This window comes from Phyllopteryx taeniolatus, chromosome 1 (genome assembly GCF_024500385.1).
Source record: "Phyllopteryx taeniolatus isolate TA_2022b chromosome 1, UOR_Ptae_1.2, whole genome shotgun sequence".
Taxonomy (NCBI): Eukaryota; Metazoa; Chordata; class Actinopteri; order Syngnathiformes; family Syngnathidae; genus Phyllopteryx; species Phyllopteryx taeniolatus.
In genome coordinates, this window is record NC_084502.1 from 49,958,404 (window position 1) to 49,983,878 (window position 25,475).

Genomic DNA, 25,475 nt, shown 5'->3' on the forward strand with positions numbered 1-25,475 from the left:
GGGTGCCCAAGTCAAGGTCAGAGGAAAAAGAATTGGCTGTAGACTCACAGGGATCAGGAAAAGAAAAACCTGACAAAAACTGAATGGGATGAGAAGAACTGCTTGGGAAAGAACCAGAGGTGCGTAGAGTCGCCAAATATTATACTCAAGTACAAGTACTGCTACTTTACAATAATATGACTCAAGTAAAAAGTAGTCCTTCAAATAATTACTTGAGTAATAAAGTATATGTAAAGTATTATTTAATTAAATAGCAATTGGTTTCCTCTTTTAAATAATCAATAGTATTTTCCTGAAATTCACATTGTGCATATAGCAGGAAGCTGCATGTTCTTGTCTACAAACGACTGGTTAGAGTGTCGGCCTCACAGTTCTGAGGAGCGGGGTTCAATCCCCGACCCCGCCTGTGTGGAGTTTGCATGTTCTCCCCGTGCCTGTGTGGGTTTTTCTCCGGGCACTCCGGTTTCCTCCCACATCCCCAAAACATGCATTAATTGGACACTCTAAATTGCCCGTAGGTGTGAATGTGAGTGCGAATGGTTGTTTGTTTGTATGTGCCCTGCAATTGGCTGGCAACCAGTTCAGGGTGTACCCCGCCTTCTGCCCGATGATAGCTGGGATAGGCTCCAGCAGGCCCGCGACCCTTGTGAGGATAAGCGGCTCAGAAAAAATGGATGGATGGATGGATGTATCAAAAACACAAGGCAACGTAATAGAAGACGAACATGTCGTCTTGTTATAAAGGCACAATTGTATCCAACTGTGGTATCTCAGTTGGAACACTAGAGGGCACTAAGTAAAAATATTAGGTCAAAAAGAGGCATGGAAGAAAAGGACACGAAGAAGAATTAAGAATGTAGTTTCATGTCGAATAGATTCTAGCTGTGTGCTTATCGATCAGTAAATAAAGTGAATTAAAAATATATATATTGATTCTTGAGAAGACTGTACTGACTAAACCAGACTGTAATGAAAAGCTATTTCCATGATAGCTCACAAAGCCAGCTGCTAATGCTACCGAAAACAAGCATACGTGACGTCAAGCCGCACGATTCCCACAATGCAATGTGGATTTTGTTGTTTGTTTTTATTGCAATAATTAACATCCTTGTTAAGTTATTTGTCATTGTCGTTTCTGTGTATGTTAACAGTGGTGCTTGGAATGTATACATTATTTAGTTGTCAAATGTATTGCTGATTTATTCTATTTATATCTTTTATTTTTCATTTCATTCAATTACTTTAGGTAGTGTGTGAAATACACTTTACACCGATCTGATCGGCTTGATCAGCCGATAATTAGCATTTTGTGCTGATCGGCTTTAATGTCATCATTCGCCAATCCGATCAATGGCGTCATTGATCGGCTCTGCAAAAGACATTTACTCCGCATCGCCATCATGTACAGTATATTTCAATCCAAAAGCTAGTTTATTTTTAGCCTTGTCGCGTGTCTTTTGACGTAGTACTGTAAATATCTGACCCCCAATAAAGTTATTTAAAAAAAAACTCAACTCAATCGGGTCCGGATACACTCGTTACCATGGCAACGACAACAACAATGGATCTCACGTGTATTGTAAGTACAAAATGGGGAAAAACGTGTGGTGGTGGTCACCGGTGCTCAGGGGAGAACGTTCATTCAAGAATTGCTTGAGGTATGTTCACGTACTTTTAATACGATACGGCTCGCAAGCAGGAAAAAAAAACTTTATGTAGCCTAGCAAGCTAGTGCTAACACTAACAGTTGTACGTAAACATGCCAGCGTTATGTTGAATCATGCTCTAAAGTTTTGGTGTGTGTGAAGTAATTTAATTACAATAAAGTAATGGGCTCACCACCTGTGGGAGGGGCCATAGGGGTCAGGTGCAGTGCGAGCTGGGTGGTGGCCGAAGGCATGGACCTTGGCGATCCGATCCCCGGCTACAGAAACTAGCTCTAGGGACGTGGAATGTCACCTTTCTGGCAGGGAAGGAGCCTGAGCTGGTGTGTGAGGTCGAGAAGTTTTGACTAGATATAGTCGGACTCTCCTCCACACACAGCTTGGGTTGTGGTACCAGTCCTCTCGAGAAGGGTTGGACTCTCTTCCACTCTGGAGTTGCCCACGGTGAGAGGTGCCGAGCAGGTGTGGGTATACTTATTGCTCCCCGGCTCGGCACCTGTACGTTGGGGTTCAACCCGGTGGACGAGAGGGTAGCCTCTCTCCGCCTTTAGGTGGGGGGACGGGTCCTGACTGTTTTTTGTGCCTATGCACCAAACAGCAGTTCAGAGTACCCAACCTTTTTGGAGTCCTTGGAGGGGGTTCTGGGGGGCGCTCCCACTGGGGACTCCATTGTTCTGCTGGGGGACTTCAATGCTCACGTGAGCAATGACAGTGAGACCTGGAAGGGTGTGATTGGGAGGAACGGCCCCCCTGATCAGAACCCAAGCGGTGTTCTGTTATTGGACTTCTGTGCTCATCACGTATTGTCCAAGCATAACGGTGTCCACACGTGCGCTTGGCACCAGGACATCTTGGACACTCAGGTGAAGAGAGGGGCGGAGCTGTCAACAGGTGATCCCACTTGGTGGTGAGTTGGCTCCGATGGTGGGGGAAAATGCCGGTCCGACCTGGCAGACCCAAACGTATTGTGAGGGTCTGCTGGGAACGTCTTGCAGAATCCTCTTTCAGAAGGAGTTTCAACTCCCACCTCCGACAGAACTTTTCTCATGTTCCGTGGGAGGTGGGGGGACATCGAGTCCGAGTGGACCATGTTCCGCGCCTCCATTGCTGAGGCGGCCGACCGAAGCTGTGGCCATAAGGTGGTCGGTGCCTGTCGTGGCGGCAATCTCCAAACCCGTTAGTGGACACCAACGGTGAGGGATGCCGTCAAGCTGATGAAGGAGTCCTATCGTGCCTTTTTGGCCTGTGGGACTCCTGAGGCAGCTGATGGGTACCGGCTGGCCAAGCAGAATGCAGCTTTGGTGGTCGCTGAAGCAAAAACACGGGTATGGGAGAAGTTCGTAGAGGCCATGGAGAAAGACTTCCGGACGGCTTCGAAGAAATTCTGGTCCAACATCCGGCGTCTTAGGAGGGGGAAGCAGTGCACCATCAACACTGTGTATAGTGGGGATGGGGTGCTGCTGACCTTGACTCGGGACGTTGTGAGTCGGTGGAGAGAATACTTCAAAGACCTCCTCAATTCCACCGGCACGCCTTCCCATGAGGAAGCAGAGTCTGGGTTCTCTGAGGCGGGCTCTCCTATCTCTGGGGTTGAGGTCACCGAGGTGGTTAAAAAGCTCCTTGGTGGCAAGGCCCCGGGGGTGGATGAGATTCGCCCGGCATTCCTAAAGGCTTTGGATGTTGTGGGACTGTCCTGGTTGACACGCCTCTGCAACATCGGGGACAGTGCCTCTGGATTGGGAGACTGTCCGTGTGGACATCGGGGACAGTGCCTCTGGATTGGCAGACTGGTGTGGTGGTCCCCCTTTTTAAGAAGGGGGGCCGGCAGGTGTGTTCCAACTACAGGGGGATCACACTCCTCAGCCTCCCTGGTAAGGTCTATTTAGGGGTGCTGTAGAGGAGGGTCCGTCGGGAAGTCAAATCTCAGATCCAGGAGGAGCAGTGTGGTTTTCTTCCTGGCCGTGGATCAGTGGACCAGCTCTACACCTTCGGCAGGGTCCTCGAGTGTGCATGGGAGTTCGCCCAACCAGTCTACATTTGTTTTGTGGACTTGGAGAAGGCGTTTGACCGTGTCCCTCAGGGAGTCCTGTGGGGGGTGCTTTGGGACCATGGGGTACCTGCCCCCTGATACGGGCTGTTCGGTCCCTGTACGACCGGTGTCAGATTTGGTCCGCATATCCGGCAGTAAGTCTGACTCGTTTCCAGTGAGGGTTGGACTCTGCCAACGCTGCCCTTTGTCACCGATTCTGTTCATAACTTTTATGGGCAGGATTTTTAGGTGCAGCCGAGGTGTAGAGGGGGTCCGGTTTGGTGGCCTCAGTATTGCATCTCTGCTTTTTGCAGATGATGTGGTTCTGTTGGCTTCATCAAGCCGTGACCTCCAACTCTCACTTGAGCAGTTCGCAGTTGAGTGTGAAGCGGCTGGGATGAGAATCAGCACCTCCAAATCTGAGACCATGGTCCTCAGTCGGAAAATGGTGGCGAGCCCTCTCCAGGTCGGGGATGAGATCCTGCCCCAAGTGGAGGAGTTCAAGTATCTTGGGGTCTTGTTTACAAGTGAGGGACGAATGGAACGGGAGACCGACAGGCGGATCAGTGCGGCGTCTGCAGTGATTCGGACATTGTATCGGTCCGTTGTGGTAAAGAAGGAGCTAAACCGAAAGGCGAAGCTCTCAATTTCCTGGTCGATCTACGTTCCTACCCTCACCTATGGTCACGAGCTGTGGGTCGTAACCGAAAGAGCAAGATCCCGGATACAAGCGGCCGAAATGAGTTTCCTCCGCAGGGTGTCCGGGCTCTCCCTTAGAGATAGGGTGAGAAGCTCGGAGGATCTCAAGAGTAGAGCCGCTGCTCCTCCACATCGAGAGGAGCCAGATGAGGTGGCTGGGGCATCTGATTCTGATGCCTCCCTGGTGAGGTGTTCTGGGCACGTCCCAGCGGGAGGAGACCCCGGGGACGACCCAGGACACGGTGGAGAGACTACGTCTTTCGGCTGGCCTGGGAACGCCTCGGGATCCCCCCGGGAGAGCTGGATGAAGTTGCTGGGGAGAGGGAAGTCTGGGCGTCCCTGCTAAAGCTACTGCCCTCGTGACACGACCTCGGATAAGCGGTAAAAAATGGATGGATGGATAATTCTATTACAGTACGTTAGCACCGATTATTTCTGTCATGTTTTAATGTTCGTTTGACCTGACTAGACTAGAATACTTTTGAAGATACTCAGTATACAGTGCACAGTAAATGAAAAAGTCATTTAAATAGACAGATTGCTCCATCTTGTGATCGGATCGGTGATCGGTTATCGTTCTTTTAAACTCGGTGATCGGCCCCATAAATCCTGATTGTGTCAAGCCTAGTGTGAAAGAATGACCTTTTGGTCTATTCCTTTACAGGAGTGTACCCATCAGGGCGTTAACTGTCTCAAGAATCAGAATCATCATTATTTGCCTAGTATGTCCAAAAACACACAAGGAATTTGTCTCCGGGAGTTGGAGCCGCTCTAGTACGACAACAGACAGTCAATTTACAGAACACTTTGGAGACAGAAATACATTGACAAAAACAAAACAGTCACTGAGCAGTAAAGGGTTGCTAGTTATCTGGTAATGCCGGTACATTATTTTATTTATTTATGTATTTATTTTTTTTGACAATTGTGCAAAAAGATGCAGAGTCCTCTAGCACTAAGAGCAGTTCGAATGACTAATATTGCAATAGTCCGGTGCAATGACAATTCTGCAAAGGGCGCTGAGACTTCAAGGAGTGTATGCGGTTTAAAGTGACGAGTAGTGCGATAATCTGTGACAATGTTGGTTGTGCAAATGTTACAGATACTCCTCAATCAGTGTGCAAATGGAGCAGATGCTACTCTGGCATGAGTGGCCAGTATATGCAAATAGTGCAGCATGGCGAGACAACTACATTGAGTGCACGAGTAATACATAATTGGCCCCACAGAAATGTGACAACGAACTCAAGTCAAAAAATTGCCAGCATGTTGTAATGGAATTGTAGGTTAGGTGTTTAAGAAGTTGATCGCAAGAGGGAAGAAGCTGTTGGAATGTCTACTAATTCTAGTTTGCATTGATCGGTAGCGCCTACCTGAGGGAAGGAGCTGGAAGAGCTGGTGACCGGGATGTGGAGGGTCCGAGAGGATTTTGCACGCCCTTGTCTTAGTTCTGGCAGCGTGCAAGTCCTCAATGGTGGGTAGGGGTGTACCGACAATCCTTTCAGCAGTTTTGATTGTACGTTGCAGTCGGAGTTTGTCCTTTTTTGTAGCAGCACCAAACCAGACTGTGATGGAAGAACACAGGACTGATTCGATGACCGCTGTGTAGAACTGTCTCAGCAGCTCCGGTGGCAGGCTGTGCTTTCTCAGAAGCCGCAGGAAGTACATCCTCTGCTGGGCCTTTTTGAGGACGGAGTTGATGTTGGTCGCCAAAGACACTCCAGTCTGTGCAGTCTAAACAGCTTTGAAGTTCCATCTTGGCTTCATTGGTCCACTTTTTCACTGTTTTCACTGTAGGCTTCGCGCATTTAAGTTCTTGCCTGTACGTCGGTATTAAGTGAATTAAGCAGTGACCAGACGAGTCCAGGACTGCACGAGGTATAGCACGGTATGCGTTTTTTACCGTAATGTAGCAGTGGTCTAAAGTATTATTTTCCCTGGTAGGACAGTCGATGTGCTGCTTGTATTTAGGGAGTTCGTGGTTGAGTTGAGCTTTGTTAAAGTCCCCGAGAATAATGAGGGGTGAGTACGGGTGTTTTTTTTCAATTTCGTTGACTTGTTCGGCGAGCGTTAGCAATGCGGTGTTCGTGTTAGCTTGAGGCGGAATGTAGACTCCAGCCAGTATGAATGATGCGAACTCACGTGGCGAGTAGAATGGCTTACAGTTCAAAAACAGCGACTCCAAATGCGGGCTGCAGTGTGTGCTGAGCTCCGTGACGTCCGTACACCATTTTTCATTGATATCGAGGCATATCCCGCCGCCCTTTGTTTTCCCCGATGATTCCATGTCGCGGTCCGCTCGATGAATGTGGAAGCCGGGAAGCATGACGGCGCCATCGGGTACAGCGTCGCAAAGGCAGGTCTCCGTGAACCACATGGCCGCGGAACGTCCGAAGTCTTTACTGGTCTTTAACAGAAGATGAAGCTCGTCCATTTTGTTGGGTAGGGAGCGTACATTCGCGAGGTGGATCGACGGGAACGCCAATCTGTGTCCTCTCTTGCGGAGTTTCACCTGAATGCCGCCACGCTTCTCTCTGTGGCGCCGTTTCAGTCTCCACGCGCCGAATACCGCGGACGCCGCTCCGGTGAGTAACTCGGGGAAAAAACTGAGCGGATTTGCGAAAGTTGGGGACAGAAAGTCCGGAGTAGCCTCCTTGATGGTTAGCAGGTCTCCCCTTGTGTAAGTGAGCCGTGTAAGGTCTCCAAAGACGGACGAAAAACACAAAAACAAAAACAATACTAGTGAGCGCGTTACCGAGGCGACCACACTGGTATGCGCCATCTTGCTTATATAAGATAATAAGACCTAACTATAGCAATAATAGCATTGTGCACTTAGACCTAATAAATAAACAGTAAGATGCTCGGCATTATGTTTTCACTCTTCATACTTTCCTTTCGTATAACAACAAGTGACGCATGTAGCTGTAGAAAGAGAAGCTACGAATTTTGGTTTCTCAGTGCTTTGGTCAAAATCTTTTCAAGTCAATACGTTGAAGTCCAAGTGAAGTCACAAGTCATTGCTGTTGAAGTCAAAGTCGAGTTGCAAGTGTTGTAACATATTGGCAAGTCGAGTCTGAAGTCATCAAATTCACGACTCGAGTCCAAGTCATGTGACTTAAGTCCACGCCTCTGCGTATTGTTTGTCTCATCAGTAATACTTTATCTGTGAAAAAATCTGCAAAGTCATCACATGACTTTTTGGACAGCAACTCAGGTGGGACTGACACTGCTGGATTTGTCAGCCTATCAACTACAGCAGTGATTTCCAACCTTTATGGAGCCAAGGCACATATTTTACAAGTGGAAAATCTCACAGCACACCAACAAACAAATATTTCACAAAAACTGGATACATTAATTACCTTATTTAATTCCTGCCGTCTAATAGAAGAGCATTTATTTGTTCTTTCTCTCACGATGCCTCACTGGCATAAATAGATGAACAAAGATACATTATTTCCTGTAAATTAATAATTTTTAGAGCAATTACGAAATTTTATAATTTCCCACGGCACACCTGAAGAGTGGTCACGGCACACTAATGTGCCCCGGCACACTGGTTGAGAATCACTGAACAACAGACAACACCGTGCGGGCGTTATGAGCATTTTTATTGACAAGCTCCGGGAAAAAAAAAAAAAGATTGTCTTGGATTTTTCAGATCCTTGTTGTACACAGGAAGACTCTCTTTTTCAATATTATAAAGGCAGATGGTTTCTGTCTAAACAAAGTGTCCGTGTGCTTTTGGAAAACATTTAATGTGCTGCTAAATAATACATATTTATTCATAAATACGAAAAATACTTATTGGAGTACTAATAGTGGCAGGGCGGCTGACTGGTTAGCACATCTACCTCACAGTTCTGAGGACCGGGGTTCTGGCCTCACGTGTGGAGTTTGCATGTTCTCTCCATGCCTGTGTGGGTTTTCTCCGGGCACTCTGGTTTCCTCCCAGATCCCAAAAACACGCACGGTAGGTTGATTGAAGACTCAAAATTGCCCGTAGGTGTGAATGTGACTGTGAATTGTTGTTTGTTTGTATGTGCCCTGCGATTGGCTGGCGACCAGTTCAGGGTGTACCCCGCCAGCTCCAGCACGCTCGCGACCCTTTTGAGGATAAGCGATACAGAAAATGGATGGATGGCGTACTAATATAACGTTTTTTCTCTCTCTCTCATTCTATCTAATAAGAGATATAAACTTATGCATTGGTCCAACTTAAAACACAATTCTAAATAGGTATAGACCATTTGCTGTAACAATCTAACATGAACCAGACTTATTTTTTATTTTTTTTTTTTTTTTGAGGCTAGTTCAAAAGGAACAGTGGCATCTGACCACCTGTCATGTTTCCTCGCCACAAAAACATGAGCTAACTCGTACTGGACAACATTAACATTGACCAAGGGTTAAATGCAGCAATGTGTTGTGATTGAGTGGAAGAAGTTCAGAAATGTGCCTGGTTTAAGCAAGGTAGTCATATCAATGTTACTCACTGGACAGTCACACACAGTTAATTAAAAAAAAAAAAAAAAAAAGCGATCTCATATTTCAGCACCCCCAAAAATGAAATGGTCTAGACACGTATCAAGATACTTTATGCAGGTATAGTATATAAGTCAGAATTTTGGTATCATGATCTGATGGTCTCATATATAATGACAGTTTTCCATCCCCAGAAGTTGTTTCAACTTTGGCCAGATTTTCCACCAACGTTTTGGTGGAACTTCAAACTATACAACTTTTGGAGAATTGGAACTTGAAGTTTCTTATTTCCTGTAAGCTTTGTGATGTTTTCCATCTGTTTTCTTAGGCCTCAGTTCCAGCAGTTCACTCCTCAAGAAGCTATCACACGAGAGCAAATGGAAACCTCGGATTCGCCCGCAGTAGAGTTTAGTCCAGACCCCGTTGTCTTCAGTGACGAGTAGGTTGTCTGTTTTTAGCTTCTGCTGATGGTGTGACACACATGGTAACATCACATTTCTGTCCATCTACCAGGGCCACAGGGGACATGGACCTCGTCTTGAATAGTCTTCTGAGCTTTTCTTGAAGATCCATTCTACATGCCTCGTTTTTCCTTTGATCGACATTCAGAACGTGACAGGTTCAACACAAGTAGTGATTTTTTCAGAACATATATCCCAGGTGATTTGTTGATTTTGACTTCTTCGCGTGTCCACTTTAGCAACAGTTATTACTGTATACAACTTGTGTCCCCTATGAAAATATCATGGCAGTGAAATGTATTTTAAGATGTTTAAGGCAAAAACAATGTTTGAATTTCCACCCTGTTGTCCACGCTAGCGTGTAAACCACTGCTCGCAGACAGATTCAATCAGTACTAGCTGAACTGAATTTGGTTCTAGATATGTAAATGAGATGTTGTGTGAAAGGTGGTAGCTTTAGCTTAATTCATTCATCCACTCAAAACTGTATTTCTAAATAATGTGTTCATATTGGAAAAATGACCAATTATTTGTGAAAAGTCGTTTCTACTTGAGTTCCAAAGTAAAGCTTTCTTAAACAAATACTTGTATAAAGGAGAAAACGTAGTAACCTTAGCATTTAGGTTTGGATGTAGGCCATCAATCAAGGCATTTATAGCGTATTGCAGCCATAAAAGTCCAAGTTAATGATTATTTGCTCAAAACAAAGTTTATCAGTTTGAACATTAAATATCTTGTCTTTGGAGTGTATTCAATTAAATATAGCTTGAACATGAATTGCAAATCATTGTATTCTGTTTTTATTTTTGTTTAACTTGTCCCAACTTCATTGGAATTGGGGTTGTATTATAGGACCAGTTTAATATAAAGCACAGTTAGATACAATATACATAAGTAGGGGTTCCTACTCCAGCTTTCCATTTTGGGTCCTTGGCCTTGAAATTGTTGAAGTCCCCTGATGTAAACCATTAAAAAATAAATATATATATATAGAGAGAGAGAGAGAGAGAGAGGGCGGGACGGTGGACGACTGGTTAGAGCGTCAGTTCTGAGGACCCGGGTTCAATCCCCGGCCCCGCCTGTGTGGAGTTTGCATGTTCTCCCCGTGCCTGTGTGGGTTTTCTCCGGGCACTCCGGTTTCCTCCCACATCCCAAAAACATGCATTAATTGGAGACTCTAAATCACCCGTAGGTGTGACTGTGATTGCGAATGGTTGTTTGTTTGTATGTGCCCTGCGATTGGCTGGCAACCAGTTCAGGGTGTACCCCACCTCCTGCCCGATGACAGCTGGGATAGGCTCCAGCACGCCCGCGACCCTAGTGAGGAGAAGCGGCTCAGAAAATGGATGGAAGGATATCTATATATATAACATATATATATATAGATAGAGAGAGAGAGAGAGAGAGAGAGATTGGTATCGGCTTGGAAAAGCAACAAGTTATCGGTATCAATGGAAAACTGTTATCGTCCATCCCTAATTTTTAATATATGGTCCTCCACATAGTCGTTTGAACCACCTAAATATTGTCAGGCACATTGTTTTTTTGTGCTCCAATATAACTGATGGACTTGTATTATCTGGAAAACAATGTCAGCTATTCTGTTGTTAGCATTTGCCAAAAATGGTAATGCTATGCTAATGAGGCTTAATGACTATCAAGCTGATAAGATATTTAAATCTAGTTTATTGCTTTTGAATGATGGTAGCAGTACATAGAGAGCTAGTTAGTCTGTTTTACAAGAACAGTGTGCGTTAGCCAGAGGTTGGGCGTAAGTCACATATGTGCAAGTCTCAAGTCCTAACTTTGAAGTCTCAAGCAAGTCCCAAGTCACTGTGGGAAACAAAATCAAGCAAGTCAAGTCATTACTTGGTTTAAGCAAGTCAAGTCATACAGTCTTGCTCCAGTCGCAACAATATTGGAGTGGTAATTAAAAAAACATAAGAAATCACAATTCCCCCCATAAATCATAACACTAAAAAACGTATTCACACCCCAGCAGATGGCATTTTAATGGTGAAACTTCAATAAACATGTTCAGTTGTGTGAAAATTATATTCACACGAAGCTACTCACAATTTGTACTTTACTTACTAATAGTAGAACTCACTTTTGTCAATATTTTTATCGCCGTGATTGTGATGCAAATTCCAAATAGCAGACCTATACCGCAAACGTCTCCACACTTTTATTTTTTTTAAATCACAACGCTAGCAATGCTGCTTTCACTTCTTCTGCTTTCTTCGGTGGGCATTATATTTTAGAGACTACTTTCTGCTCAAGAGTGCAAGAGAAAAAAAGATTGAGTTTTGCGTACCTATCTGAACAAAAACGAAAGGTTTGGTCAATTATCATAAACCGTCCCACCCCTAGTTACTGTACGTTACTTAGCTGTACTAAAACGTTCACAATAACATCCTTTTTATTTTTAATCGTCCCAAACCAGTCCATGAAACTTAATGTTTGACCAGCTTGTTAAACTTTTAAATTAGTTTACCTGTCTTTGTGAGTTTTGTAGTGACAGATGAAGTTTGACATCATTGTTGTGCCTTTAACGCGCGAGTTGCAAGCCATTCAGGTTACCATCCTCTTTTTACAGACTTCATCGACAACATAAAATCCTTAAATCCAAATTGTATTATCTTTGGCACTCCTTCCATTGTTGTTCATGCAGGTGGCTACGTCACATTGGCAAGTACGCAACAACACAGACTGTTTTCCAGGTTGGCGCAAATGTTTCCCCCAAAGCGTTTACTTAAAAAACGTTTTTTTTTAAAAAGGCAAAATATCTCGATAAAAATGCAGATTTCCAACTCTAAATGAGATGAATTGTCAAGTCATGTAGTTCAAGTCAAGACTTTCTAAAGTACTTGGCAAGCAAGTCGCAAGTCATAAAACTGGCGACTCGAGTCTCGAGTCCCCCCCATCTCTGGTGTTAGCTTCCATCTTTTACTTGTTTTGCCTCATATCCTTGTGCCACTTTTTTATGATTGATGTAACCATCAAAGGCATACTGCAAACCATTATGCCTGCAGCTGTGTAAAACAAATATATTGCAAGGACAGTGGAAGTGACATGTTGTCAGACATAACAATTTAGCAGCAAATAGTACCACAAAAATGTGTCTGAGTGACTGCTATATATAAGCTGCGACCATTTAATTACAAAATCTGAACTTTGGTTTATAAGATATAAGCTAAACTTCAGCAGTTTAATAGTATCCACAGAGCAGATAATATAGGACTGTGAATATTGTAAGTAACAGTGGTTTGATGTTTTAAAATCACACCAATAGCGATGATGCTAATTTCAGCTAGCATTTCGCATTTTGTTAGCATTAAGCTAGGGGACGTATGTTTATGTTAGGCTATAATATTCGTGATGCTGTGTTGAAAATCGTACTTTGAATGAATATTTATTCAAATAAACAGCTTGAAGCAAGAACACCTTGCTTGTTATTTGGTGAACTGCTAGTGATATGCTGAATTAAACAATGCATGTTCAGGTAGGGTCCAATAAATACAAATACGAGAGAAAACAGAAGCTGCCAACCTTAATGTGGGAAATAAGCAAGTGGAAAGCACAAAGTAACACAGAAGTGAAAGTGCCACAACAAAATACGCACAAGTCAAATAATATTTTCGACATGAGGGTGTGCATGTGAGCAGAACAGATTTTCAAACCGATCAGAATGCTTCAGTGTGTGCAGATTTGATTTAAAAAAAGTGAACACTTAAAACTTCAACATCAAGCTAATTGAAGAATTAATGAACACTAAACGATTTAGTAAGTTAAGAAGAAGCTAAAAATAGACGAGCACATGGTGTTCCTGGGTCGAGGAACTAAGTTTAGGTACTAACTTTACAGTAATTGTTCCATACCTTTCATAAGAACGTCTTGTGTTCGTGTGCTTTACATATTAAATTGTTGTGTTCTTTTCAACAGTAGATAAAACAGGCAAGAAGAAAAGATGGCAGACAAGAGTGTTAGGGAGCGGGAGACATAAAACCAATCAGTGCCATTGAATTGTGCAGACATGCCTGAACTGTGAGCATATCGCTGTGTCAATTGCTGCTTTGCATCGCTTCCACCTGCCCAAGAGAACACAATTGCATCACGGGGTGTATATGATGATTACTGTATTATTAGCTTCAAGAATCCTCAAACGTCGTTTAAAAAAAAAAAAAAAAAAAAAGACAACTTTACACTGTACATCACAAAAAAAAAAGAAAAACAAATCCGAACATGTCACTAAAATCTACTCAACCAGCTGCTTATCAGGGAAACCACACAAGAAAAGAAAAAGCAGAAAGCTGCTTACATGTCTGGTCAATGTCACAATGTTATTAATGTGATCAACATTCAACATAACATTGACCACGCAGCTTTCAAGCCAGCACACCTCATACACTCTGTTTTTATGAGTCCTGACCTCCATGCTGATGTCACACAACAGCAGCCTGTGTATGTGCTCTAGCTGCTCAGCTTTGACAAAAACAAGGAAATGCAAACCAACAGTCTAAAATTTGAAAGGGGATCAAATTTACATGTAATATTTTTTTCTTAGTTTCTTAGTTATACACACCTGCTTATGAACCATGGAGCAAGTGTTAAATTCACAATGATGATCTGTAGCTTCGCTGTGTAATAACCAACAATAATTTTCCTTTTGATTTGGCTAAAGAGATTTGGAGAGCCATGCTTTTTTAATTGGACAGCCACAATATCAATGTGTGCGTGTTGTGTGCGTTCCAATACTCCAAAATAAGGCCTCAATTATTGGTAAAGAAATATTCCTTATGGCATCTTTGGCATTTCATCTGTCCAATAAAAAGCATGGATCTCCACATTGTTTTTTTTTTTTATCCAAAAAACACCAACAATGAAAAAAAGGAAAATAAACACACATGCTTCGCATTGAACAGTGACTATTTGTAAATGTTACATTGTTGCATCAGCACCCTTATTGAAAATAAGTTTGGATGATTTAAAATTAGGTTACACATGCATCAATTCAGTAAAAGTTTTTTTTGGTTTGTTTGTTTTTTTAAGAGAAATTGAAAACAAGCACAAAAGCATACGTGCACACACATACACAGACAAAAAGCATTCTCTGACACACACTTTAAAAAAATGGAATTCATTCTGGTGAAGTACAATACATATGTTAAGCGGCGCAAAGCAAATGGCAAAATCGTGGCGGCTGAAAAAGGAAAAGCATGCTGAAGTCTATGGTAGCTTCACTCCTAGCAAAAAGAAAAAGAAAAAAAACGAGAGAAGAGAAAGAAGGTGACTTGGTCTGAAGCCTTCATCTTTGTTCTGCAGTCCAAAAGGGGGCAAGAGGCCCAGTTCTTGTGTCAGAACAAGGGTTGAAATGGAAAGAGGGGTTTGACGAGCACCTCGTTGTTCGTCTGCGGCCTTATAGCGCTTGCGTTTTGAGCTCCATGGGCTCTCTGGTCTCCTGCTGACCCTCGGCCTCTGGGGGCCGAATGCCCTTCAGTGTGGCGAGCCTCTCGGAGAGGCCACGCATTCGTGGAAAGAGTATGAAGTCATAGAGCAGAGCGCCAACAGCGCCGCCAATCAAAGGCCCCACCCAGTACACCTGCCGGGAACATAGGAAAGAAAATGTGTTATGCTGTGGTGCACATTGGTGAATTCAAAATACATTATGAATTACTAATTCATCTAAGCACACCTTTGTGGACCTTAATGTGTGGGCTAGGAGTGGCAAAGGACCTTCACCGAAACCGTTTGCACAAAAACTGCATACAATTGCCCAGGTGGTAAAAGAAATTGGGGGAGCTTCAAGGTGTATAGTGCAGGATCATTCAAAATTGGTCACAATCGAACAAAATCTAAGGTCGGGCTTTGAAGGGCCTCTGGAAATGAGACTCGATGGCCGCTTCAAACCAAAGTGGCAGAGTTCCTGTCTTTTCAGGTATGGCCCTAAATATAAAGTTCATTCACAATCACTTCAGCTCTTACCAGTTGGTCGTCTTAAAATTAATGATCAAATTATTAAAGACTAGCTTGTCGCTTTGTGGTCACGTTTTGATCATGTTTGCATGGTTAAACATGATGCCTTTCGATGGACTTTATTTTGACTTTTTTTCTAGTTCGGGTAATGTTCGATTCAAAATGTCAGAAAATGGGAACAATTGTTGATCATTTTTCTTAAGTCTGATCTCCATGAATGTCTTGTTTTCCTGAAAACAGAGATAATTTGTTTGCTTTCATGGAGGACTAAGGAAATCAGAAAGTATTCACATTTGATTGAAATCAGGATTTCGACTTTTAAAAATATTTAAAACATGGCTCACAAACTACACTTCCTTTCCATTTTGTGTGCAATAAGCAGCTGGTGACAACCATATTTTACTGCATTTTTGTGTTCAGTCTTGCCATTAGTCATTTGAGTAACTAGAAATAACAAAATTAGTAATAAAAGCATTTGAATGGAAGAAGAGTTGTGTCTCTTCCACTTTATGAAATAAATCAATGCCACTACTTTAAACACTGCAAGGACAGCAGGTCAGGAATCCCCCACATAAGGCCCTTACTAGTTGTTGCTGGCTATTAGGGGGCCCAGAAAGATGGCTGATATTGGTCCATATCAACGACAACTGAAAACCCCTGTAAGCTACCTACCGGGGGCTCCTTCTTGCCAGGGAACCCTAGGTGGTCTAGTACCACCCCTGGGTTCCACAATCACCTCTATTTTGATCTATTTGTAATTAACATTTAAAGACAAGCTTAAAAGCAGCCCAAATAAAATCATCGCATTTTAACAATTTTAAAGCTTGTGGCAAAATTTTATGTCGGCAGACTTTTTTTAAACATCAATCCCAATGACTTGCTACGAAAAGATTTTGCCTTTAACCTTGCTGGCGTTAGCAGGTTAGAAAAACCATGATTTTCTTTTTTTTTTCTCAGGATGCTGTGCCATCCCTGAATTGCCTCACATTCAAGCCAATCAATATAATTTATTTGGACAGTAGTGTAACGCAATAAATGCTGTAGGCCAGTGACATCAAACGTACGGCCCGACGGGGTCCAATCGGGCCTGCGGGCATTGTTCTGCTCGTCAGGCAAGTTTAAATTCATTTAAACATACTCTATTTTGAAACTCAAGCTTTTATTTTGACACAAGCACTGTAGAACCGGAAGTGCTGTGAGTTGCGTGACATGACGCACGAACCCGAGAGAGAGAAAAGATCCGCGCGACGGGGCACATCTTCAATCCATATGCAGTAAGAGAGTGAGACTGTGTGAGATTGTGAAGCAACGCCTATATATGTTAATATATATGGGTGTTTATTTGATTACGGGGCTTTTTGTGTCCTTGATGTAAAATTTGAAAGAAAAAATATATTTAAATAGATTTTTTTCAATATCCAGCAGTGGGCGTGCCTAATAATAAGTGTTGTGAAAAATAAATTTTTTTGAGTGGTTTTATGATGGTATTTTACTGTTTTCACCCTGTCCCTAGCACAGGGTTTGGATATATGAAGCTCTATCTTTCTACTAAAAAATGCTAAAATGGTGTAACTTTTAGCTTAAATTCCTTAAAATATAATATAATTAATGATTTCTCATCATATATATAAAACATTTTATACTAAAATACTCTCTCTTTATACAAATTTTTACTAAAATATGTCTGTCCCTTAAAGTTGCTGTCATTACCACCACAATGACCATTTTCAGATCAATAAAGTTTCTTCAAAATCTGATTCTTTAATTCCCTGTGTCATTTTGTCGTCACTCAAGCACATGCTAGGGGAGACAGAAGTCAGACATTTTGATAATTGGAAGAGTAACTATTTTCCTCATTTGTACCCTTAAGTCACAGAATATTTGTATTGCATGTCATTACCAAACGACTTGTAGTGTTAATATGTTTCAAGAATTTTATGTAAAAACCTGGTAATCATATAAAAATGTTGTGCAGGACAAGCTAGCTAAAAGGAAATTTTAAGCTAACTACCAGCATAGCACAGCTAGCTAAAAACTTGTCATTACCATCTCATGTCATCACATAGTGCAGTGTGGTGGTGATGACAGAAACAAAAATCAAAAGTGCCCGAAATCAAATAAATACATATATATCATATATTGTTTGATAAGCAATTTCACTTGCAATTGTGTACAAGTGCAGTTAAAAACGAGTTTGAGACATGGGTTTATTAAAGCTAGGATAAAAATGGTTGGGTTACGTCAGACAAATAAATCATGTGAGTGACTCGCTGTGGCGGTGGCGACCCCCGACAGGGAAAACCTGTAAGTCACTTCTTTAGTGAGACGTAGGCTACAAGTTAATTTTATGCATGCTAATAGTTGGAGATTGCTTGCTAATTGATTGTGCATACTAACGCTAACCTCATATAGATTCATTGTTTGTGTTTTCAGCTTTTTATGGCAAGCTACTGGGTGACTGTTAAATTAACAGCTAATTTAAGTTTATATTTTGCACATACTGTGGATATGTATGTCCTCAATAGACTTGGCTAATACATTTAGTTTGTCTTGATTTCTTTAGTTAGAGTCTGTCAATCTGCCTGATTTAAATTTACAAGGTAGGGTGATAACTGCACTTTCATTCTGAAAAGTTCCCACTTTAGGTTGTATGGTGTGATGAGTCAATTGAGCCTTTCAAGATTTCCAGATGGATGTGGAAATGTAAGTACATTTAAAAATATTTCTAAATAAAATGTTTTATAAAAGGTATATACAGTTTATAGATTTACTCTTATGTGTCTTGCAACTGAGAATAAAAACTGATTCATAATGTTGAAATTGCACACATTTTTGTTATATTTGAGATTGCTCATATGATTTGAAACTAGGCTTTACACAATCAGGATTTTTGGGGCCGATCACCAATCAGCGAGTTTAAAAAAACGATAACCGATCACAAGATGGAGGAATGTGTCTATTTAAATGACCTGTTCATTTACTGTATATACTTGTGTACTTAATAGCTCAAAAAATTATATTTACCATAAATAATGTATCTTTGTTTCTCTATTTTTGCCAGTGAGGCATAGTGACAGACAGAACTAATGAATGGTCTTCTATTAGATGGAAGGAAGTAAATACAGTAATTAATGTATCCACTTTTTGTGAGATTTTTCAATTGTAAAATATGTTCCTTGGCTCCATAAAGGTTGGAAATCACTGCTCTAGTCAGATTGTGTATTCTAATCAGTCAACATGACAGAAATAATGGGTGCTAACTTACTGTAATTAAATTACTTCACCCAGACCGAAACTTTAGAGCATGATTCGACAGAACGGTGGCATGTTTACATCCAACCGTTCGTGCTACCACTATCTTGCTAGGCTACATAACATTTTATTGCCTGCTTGCGACCCGTATCGTATTAAAAGTATGGGAACATATCTCAAGCAAGCCTTAAATGAATCTGAGCACCGGTGACCACCAACACACGTTTTTCCCCATTTTGTCCTTATAATACAGTCGGCTTGCTCCACTCTTGTTGTCGTCGCCACGGTATGAGTGTATCCAATCGCATTTGAGTTGACAAGTTAAGCCCAATGATCGTAAAAAATGGGATGCGGTGGTATTGGAATACAAAATTTTATTGCAGTAGTCTGACAGTGCAATCGTGAAAGAGCAAATGTGTCATGTAGTTTGATCCGGGCATTACGTGTTGTCTGTTCCACACCGCCGACATGTTTTTTTTTTTTAAATAACTTTATTGACCGTCAGATATTTCCAATCCTACGTCAAAAGACACGCGACAAGTCTAAAAATAAACTAGCTTTTGGATTCAAATATACTGTGCACGCGGCGACGCGGAGTAAATGTCTTTTGCGGAACCGACAAATGACGTCATTGATCGGATCGGCAAATTATGACAAAGCTGATCAGCATAAAATGCTAAATATCGTCCGATACCGATCAGCCTAATAAAATCTATTTGAAACAAGATTTCCAACAATAATCAGTAAATGTGAATCTTTTCCCAAATGTAGTTGTAATTATGTGCACCAAAAACAATGCTAAATAAATTGAATTGTCCTTATTTATAGCTTATTGGGGCATGAATATACTGGTCCGGCCCATTTAAGATCAAATTGGGGTGAATGTGGCCCTCAAACTAAAATGAGTTTGACATCCCTGCTGTAGGCCTATAGTATGTATGTGATCTTCTTACCCAATGGTTGACAAAATTCCTGACCAGCACAGCTGGGGCGAAGGATCTTGCTGGGTTCATTCCCGCTCCGGTGTAGTAAATCTAAGTGGGCAAAAGATGAAATATTCAAGTTCTTGAACGTGGACACTGATAAATGCGCGAGTTGTTCTCAAAATCTCACCCCAACAAGATGTCCCATCAGCACGGAGAAACCGATAGCCAGGGCAGCGGATCCCAAGCGTCCGTTGCGACGCTCGTCTGTCACAGCAAAGATGCAGACCACCAGCTGCAGGGTGAGGAAGACCTCCACAGTGGTGGCCATGCCCAGACTGATGCCTGGCTGCAGCTACCGAGGCAATGTGGGGAGAAATTACCTTTACCACAGCTGTTTCTGGCTCTCAAGGTTCAATTCAGACATGTACGGCAAATTTTTTTATTATATATTTGAATTGAAAATGTATTATTTATTAAATATATTTAAAAACTAATTTGCATTGTTTTTCATTTAAAAATAGTATATAAAAACAAACAGCAACTAACAATGCTTGAATCATGGGTCATTTTCATATATAGTCATTTGCTCAATAATGGTAAAGACATGGACCACTCAAAATCAGTTACTGTTAAGAGTATTTGAATTATTAGCAGTTATCATTCAAACAGTCATAATTGTTTCTAAGGAGAAAAACATACATAATACTATTATAATATAATATGTTTTCAATTTGTTTTTTATGCCTAAAGTATTTTCCGTTATGTGTCCCAAAATGAAGTTTGATGATTTGCAACATGTTTTCTGAATATGCTAATTACATTTTTGGATCAACTGTATAGGATTTTTCTCATTTTTGCTTAATATGCCTTTTCCATGAAAACTAGTGTCTTCAGTTACTTTTTTTTTGGGGGGGGGGGGGGGGGGGGGGGTGTTATAAAAAGTCCTCCTTTGTCAGTCTAGCTGACTGTACCATTGATGCCACTGGAGAGACCCTCATTATGTTGTTGCAATACACCAGAGGGACCTGCGAGCTGAAGAGCCAGAATGAGGCAGCCATTTTGCATTCACACAGTAGCAGACAGCAAAATAAATGGTGTTATTTCTGAGATATGAATAAGTATGAATGTGAAAGTGTCAGAACTATTGTATGTCTTTACCGTTATTATGAATATATAAAGACAAGAGTCTAATGGATTTAATGAGTAATTAAGATCATTTATGCACTTACATCCACAGAGATTGAAGGGCAAGACGTCCATTGTGCAACTCTCACAATTTTTATCAAGCTGTTAATGTCTTTACTGTTACGCAAGGAGTGTATTTCAATGGGCCACCACCATTTGTTCTGTCTATAAGGAATGCCATTATTATGCATGCCTAAAATTAAAAAATATATAAATAATAACATCGAAAATAGGACTAAGTGTGGCTGTTTTAGCATGAGACATTTATACATAAAACCAAGGTGGTATTTTAAAAAAATAGCTAAATTAGATCTTTTTGGGGATCAAATTATATTTATTGATGAAATCATATGAAAATGACCAATATGCTTTTGTGTTCATATTTATCAAGTTCATGCCAAGTGCGTTGAAAACCCCACAATCTCAGATTTAACAAAACAAAAATATTTTGGTACTTTGACAATCATTTAGCTGCTTTTCATAATCCAAGAAAAAAAGAAACAGACATTATTTTCATTGGCTGAAGCCAAATACTTAAATGGAGTGGGTTCCAGGTGGTCTTACCGTGTTCAGGACCAAGTTGCCCCTCATGTTGGTGGGCGTGACCCCGTAGAGTACGGCGGCGCCGGCCAGGGCTCCCAGACATTGGGCGACTATGTAGAAGAAGGCGCGGAACAGCGACATCTGGGAGCCAATCAGGAAGGCGAAGGTCACAGCAGGGTTGATGTGTCCGCCGCTGATGTGGCCGATGGACTGTATGAGTGTGGCAGCCGCCAGGCCAAAGCAGAAAGCCACGTGCAGGACGTTGTGGGGCCCCGTGGTCCACCGGAGGGCGGCCCCCAAGCCGAAGAAGACAAAGAACATGGTGCCATAGAACTCGGCGAACACTGCCCGCCAGAAGGACATGGACCGGATTTCCCACATGGTGACCCAAAAGTGGACTAAACACAAACTATCAGTCAACTAAATAGAGACCTACCCCTCCCTGAACACTAAACACCTTGTTCAAATCTGCCCTTCAACAGGAAAAAGTAGTGACTCGAACCAAACTTGGGATACTTTGGGAATGTCTGTCATGGAGAGCTCCTGAGTGGAGCACCGCACCAGTCTGCTCGCATCAACGGGCCAACGCCAGCGTAGTTAGCAGAACACTGAGACAGATACAGCGGAAGCACGCACTGCACACATTCAACCCCTTTACCAGGCCGGGGGGAACTTGGAGGCCTTTTTATAAGAGCTTCACTGAGCCTAGGGGAGTGGTCAGTGTACAATTGGGCCATTGGAAATAACATCCTTAACCCTTGCCACACCTGCACCAGCGCACACAGCTCTTTGGCTGATGAGAGCAAAGGGTCTGTCTAGAAATGAACCAGAAAGAGGCTTTATTGGGTCGCTTCCAATTGAATATACAGCACTGTGCAATGAGATGTATATACAGTAGTGCAAAAGTAAAACTTTAAATATTTAAATATACATAAATATATCAATGTTTAGGGAGGCACGGTGGCCGACTGGTTAGAGCGTCTGCCTCACAGTTCTGAGGACCGGGGTTCAAATCCCGGCCCCGCCTGTGTGGAGTTTGCATGTTCTCCCCGTGCCTGCGTAGGTTTTTTCCGGATGATTGAAGACTCTAAATTGCCCGTCGGTGTGAATGTGAGTGTAAAAGGTTGTTTGTCTATATGTGCCCTGCGATTGGCTGGCGACCAGTTCAGGCTGCACCCCGCCTCTCGCCCGAAGATAGCTGGGATAGGCTCCAGCACGCCCGCGACCTAGTGAGGAGAAGCGGTACAGAAAATGGATGGATGGAGGGATATCAATGTTTTAATAAGATATGTTAAGGCTTCCCTTTGTCATCAATTCTGTTCATTACCTTTATGGACAGAATTTCTAGATGCAGCCGAGGCATTGAGGGGGTCCAGTTTGGTGACCTAAGCGTTGCATCTCTGCTTTTTGCAGATGATGTGGTTCTGCTGGCTTTATCAAGCTGCTATCTTCAAATCTCGCTGGAGTGGTTTTGCAGCCGAGTATGAAGCGGATGAGATGAAAATTAGCACCTCCAAGTCTGAAGCCATGGTGCTCAGTTGGAAAAGAGTGGAGTGCCCACTCTGGGTCGAGGAGGAGATCCTGCCCCAAGTGGAAGAGATTAAGTATCTCAGGGTCTTGTTCACGAGTGAGGTAAGAATGGAGCGGGAGATCGACAACCGGATTGGTGCAGCATCTGCAGTGATGTGGACTCTGTATCGGTCTGTCGTGGTGAAGGAGCCAAGTCGAAAGGCAAAGTTCTCAATTTACCGGTTAATCTGTGGGTCTTGACCGAAAGGTCGTGGATACAAGCGCCGAAATGAGTTTCCTCTGCAGGGTGTCCGGAATCTCTCTTAGCGATTCGGTGAGAAGCTCGGTCATCTGGGAGGGGCTTGGAGTCGATCCGCTGCTCCTCTGCATTGAGAAGAGTCAGATGAGGTGGCTTGGGCATCTGGTTCGGATGCCCCTGGACACCTCCTTGGTAAGGTGTTTCGGGCACATCCCACTGGGAGGAGATCCGGGGGACGACCCAGGACACGCTGCAGGGACTATGTCTCCCAGCTGGCCTGGGAACGCATCGGGATTCCCCTGGAAGAGCTGGAGGAAGTGGCTGGGGAGAGCGAAGCCCAGACTTCCCTTCTTAAGCTGCTGCCCTCGCAACCTGGCCCCGGATAAGAGGAGGAGAATAGATGGATGGATGTTAATCATGTTGTATTATGTATTAATAATTTTGATTCCCCTTTTTTCATAATTAAATAATACGGGAGATACATTTTCATATATCTTTTGCATTGGACACTGACAATACTTTAACGATTTACATTACAACAATTACATTATTTACAGGAACCCCCGCCTATTCCCGGTTCGTTTTTCACAAATTCATCTATTTTCATAGTTTTCTGTGGAAGCTGTCCTTAGCTATGTGCTGAATATAAATGATAACAAATGATAGGATGCGGATGCTTTTTTGCAGTGGACAGCTACAAACGCTTTAATGGTTTAACATCTTCTCAGTCTCTATTATAATTCCATAAATAATAAATACAGTTATTATGAAAGGATTGGTTTTAAGAACCAAGTTGCACCTCGGATTAAAAGAAAAGTGCCATGAAAAAGTATTTTCCCCCTTCCTGATTTCATACATCACTTAAATGTTTCAGATCAAATCAATTTTAATATTTCACAAAGACAACCCGTGTAAATAAATAAAATACATTTTCAAAATGATTTAAGTTTTCAAGGGGGTTTAATTTAAATCTATTTGGCCTTATGTGAAAAAGTAATTGCCCTCTGAACCTAATAACTGGTTGGAGCAGCAATAACAGAAATCAAGCATTTGCGATAACTCGTGAACTTTTTGCATCACCATGGAGGAATTTTGGCCCACTCTTATTTGCAGAATTGTTTTAACTGAATTATATTGGAGAATTGGCAATGATCAACTCCACATTTAAGGTCATGCCAAAACATCTAAAAATTGGTTTTAAGTCTGTAATTTGACTTGGCTACTCCAAAACCTGCATTTTTTTTTTGTCATTCAAAGGTGGACTTGCTGGTATGTTTCAGGTCATTGTCTTGCTGTATAACCCAAGAGGTATTGAACTTAAGGGCATGAACTAATGGCCAGACGTTCGCCTGCATTTTCTGGTAGACAGCGGAATTCATTGTTCCATTAATCACAGCAAGTCGTCCAGGACCTAGATAACAAGCAGCCCTAGTCCATCACACTGCTTCCATCATATATGACTGTTGGCATGATTTTCTTTGTATCGAATACTGTTATTTTTACATAAGATGTAACGGGCCGCAGACCAACTTTTCGAAGCCCAACTTTTGTCACGTCAGTCCATAGAATATTTCTACAAAGGTCTTGGGGATCATCAAGATATTTCTTGGCAAATGTGAGACAGGCCTTGGTGTTCTTTTTGTTAGCAGTGGTTTTTACCTTGGAACTCTTCCATAGTTGCCATTTTTGCCCAGTGTCTTTCTTATGGCTGAGTGGCTAGTAAGGCCTGAAGTTCTTTAGACTTCGTTCTGGGTTCTTTTGTGACCTTCTGGATGAGTGGTCGTTGCACTCTTGGAGTAATTTTGGCTGGCCGATCACTCGGAAGGTTCACCGCTGTTCCCAGTTTTTTCCATTTGTAAATAATGGCTCTGACTGTGGTTTGCTGGAGTCCCTAAGCCTTGGAAATGGCTTGATAACCTTTTCCAGACTGATCGATTTCAATCACTTTGGTTCTCATTTGTTCTTGAATCTATTTGGGTTGTGGCAGGATGTGTTTCTTTTTTGATGATTTCTTGATTCAACAAATCTGGTGGTAGTCAGGCCTTGGTGTGGGCCAGTGAAAGTGAACTCAGCTTTGCAAAACAGTCATTAATCACAGTTAACTCATAATTTAACAATTACTTTTCCACATAGGGCTAGACAGGTTTGAGGTTTCTTTCCCTGTTTGGCTGAATGACTGTAATCAACATATACGATGAAAATGCTCCATATAAATTTTTAAAAATGAATTAATGGAGTAAATAATCAATTACAGAAAAATGTTTATTGAAATGTTTTTTTGTTTGTGACACATTTGGATTATTAAACATGTCAAATAGACCCAGAAACATTATTTCTGTTACTATGAAATCTACATAATAGGAGGGTTGGATAATAATCATGATGTATTGATTCATACTATTAAATTGTGATTTCATTTTTGTTAGCCCTCGTTATGTTGGGGGTCAAATTGGCCAGCTTGATCTTAAACTAAATATTTTTTTT

The 25,475-nt window shown here is 42.1% G+C and overlaps 3 protein-coding genes and 1 long non-coding RNA gene across 6 annotated transcripts in view; 3 read left to right on the forward strand and 1 right to left on the reverse strand.

Moving 5' to 3' along the window:
* The window catches only part of stat6 (signal transducer and activator of transcription 6, interleukin-4 induced), a 124,335-nt gene extending 114,217 nt beyond the window's left edge, over positions 1–10,118 (forward strand). For all 3 annotated transcript variants that reach the window (XM_061747494.1, XM_061747486.1, XM_061747478.1), the window contains 2 exons: positions 9,209–9,319; positions 9,394–10,118. In XM_061747494.1, coding sequence (XP_061603478.1) covers positions 9,209–9,319; positions 9,394–9,445 — 163 coding nt within the window. In that variant the 3' untranslated portion in view covers positions 9,446–10,118. The remainder of the gene's footprint in view (positions 1–9,208; positions 9,320–9,393) is intronic.
* The window catches only part of fignl2 (fidgetin like 2), a 543,953-nt gene that overhangs the window by 329,941 nt on the left and 188,537 nt on the right, over positions 1–25,475 (forward strand). The window lies entirely within an intron of this gene.
* Positions 14,562–23,353, reverse strand: mipa (major intrinsic protein of lens fiber a). Its single transcript, XM_061747507.1, has 5 exons — positions 22,551–23,353; positions 21,245–22,449; positions 19,683–19,847; positions 19,523–19,603; positions 14,562–14,943 (listed from the first exon to the last, which is right to left on the reverse strand). Exons 2-5 carry the CDS (start codon positions 21,602–21,604, stop codon positions 14,761–14,763), a joined length of 789 nt encoding a protein of 262 aa, XP_061603491.1. The 5' UTR covers positions 21,605–22,449; positions 22,551–23,353; the 3' UTR covers positions 14,562–14,760.
* Positions 14,938–19,989, forward strand: LOC133465097 (uncharacterized). Its single transcript, XR_009784545.1, has 2 exons — positions 14,938–18,020; positions 19,692–19,989. It is a non-coding gene; the product is annotated as an uncharacterized LOC133465097 (long non-coding RNA).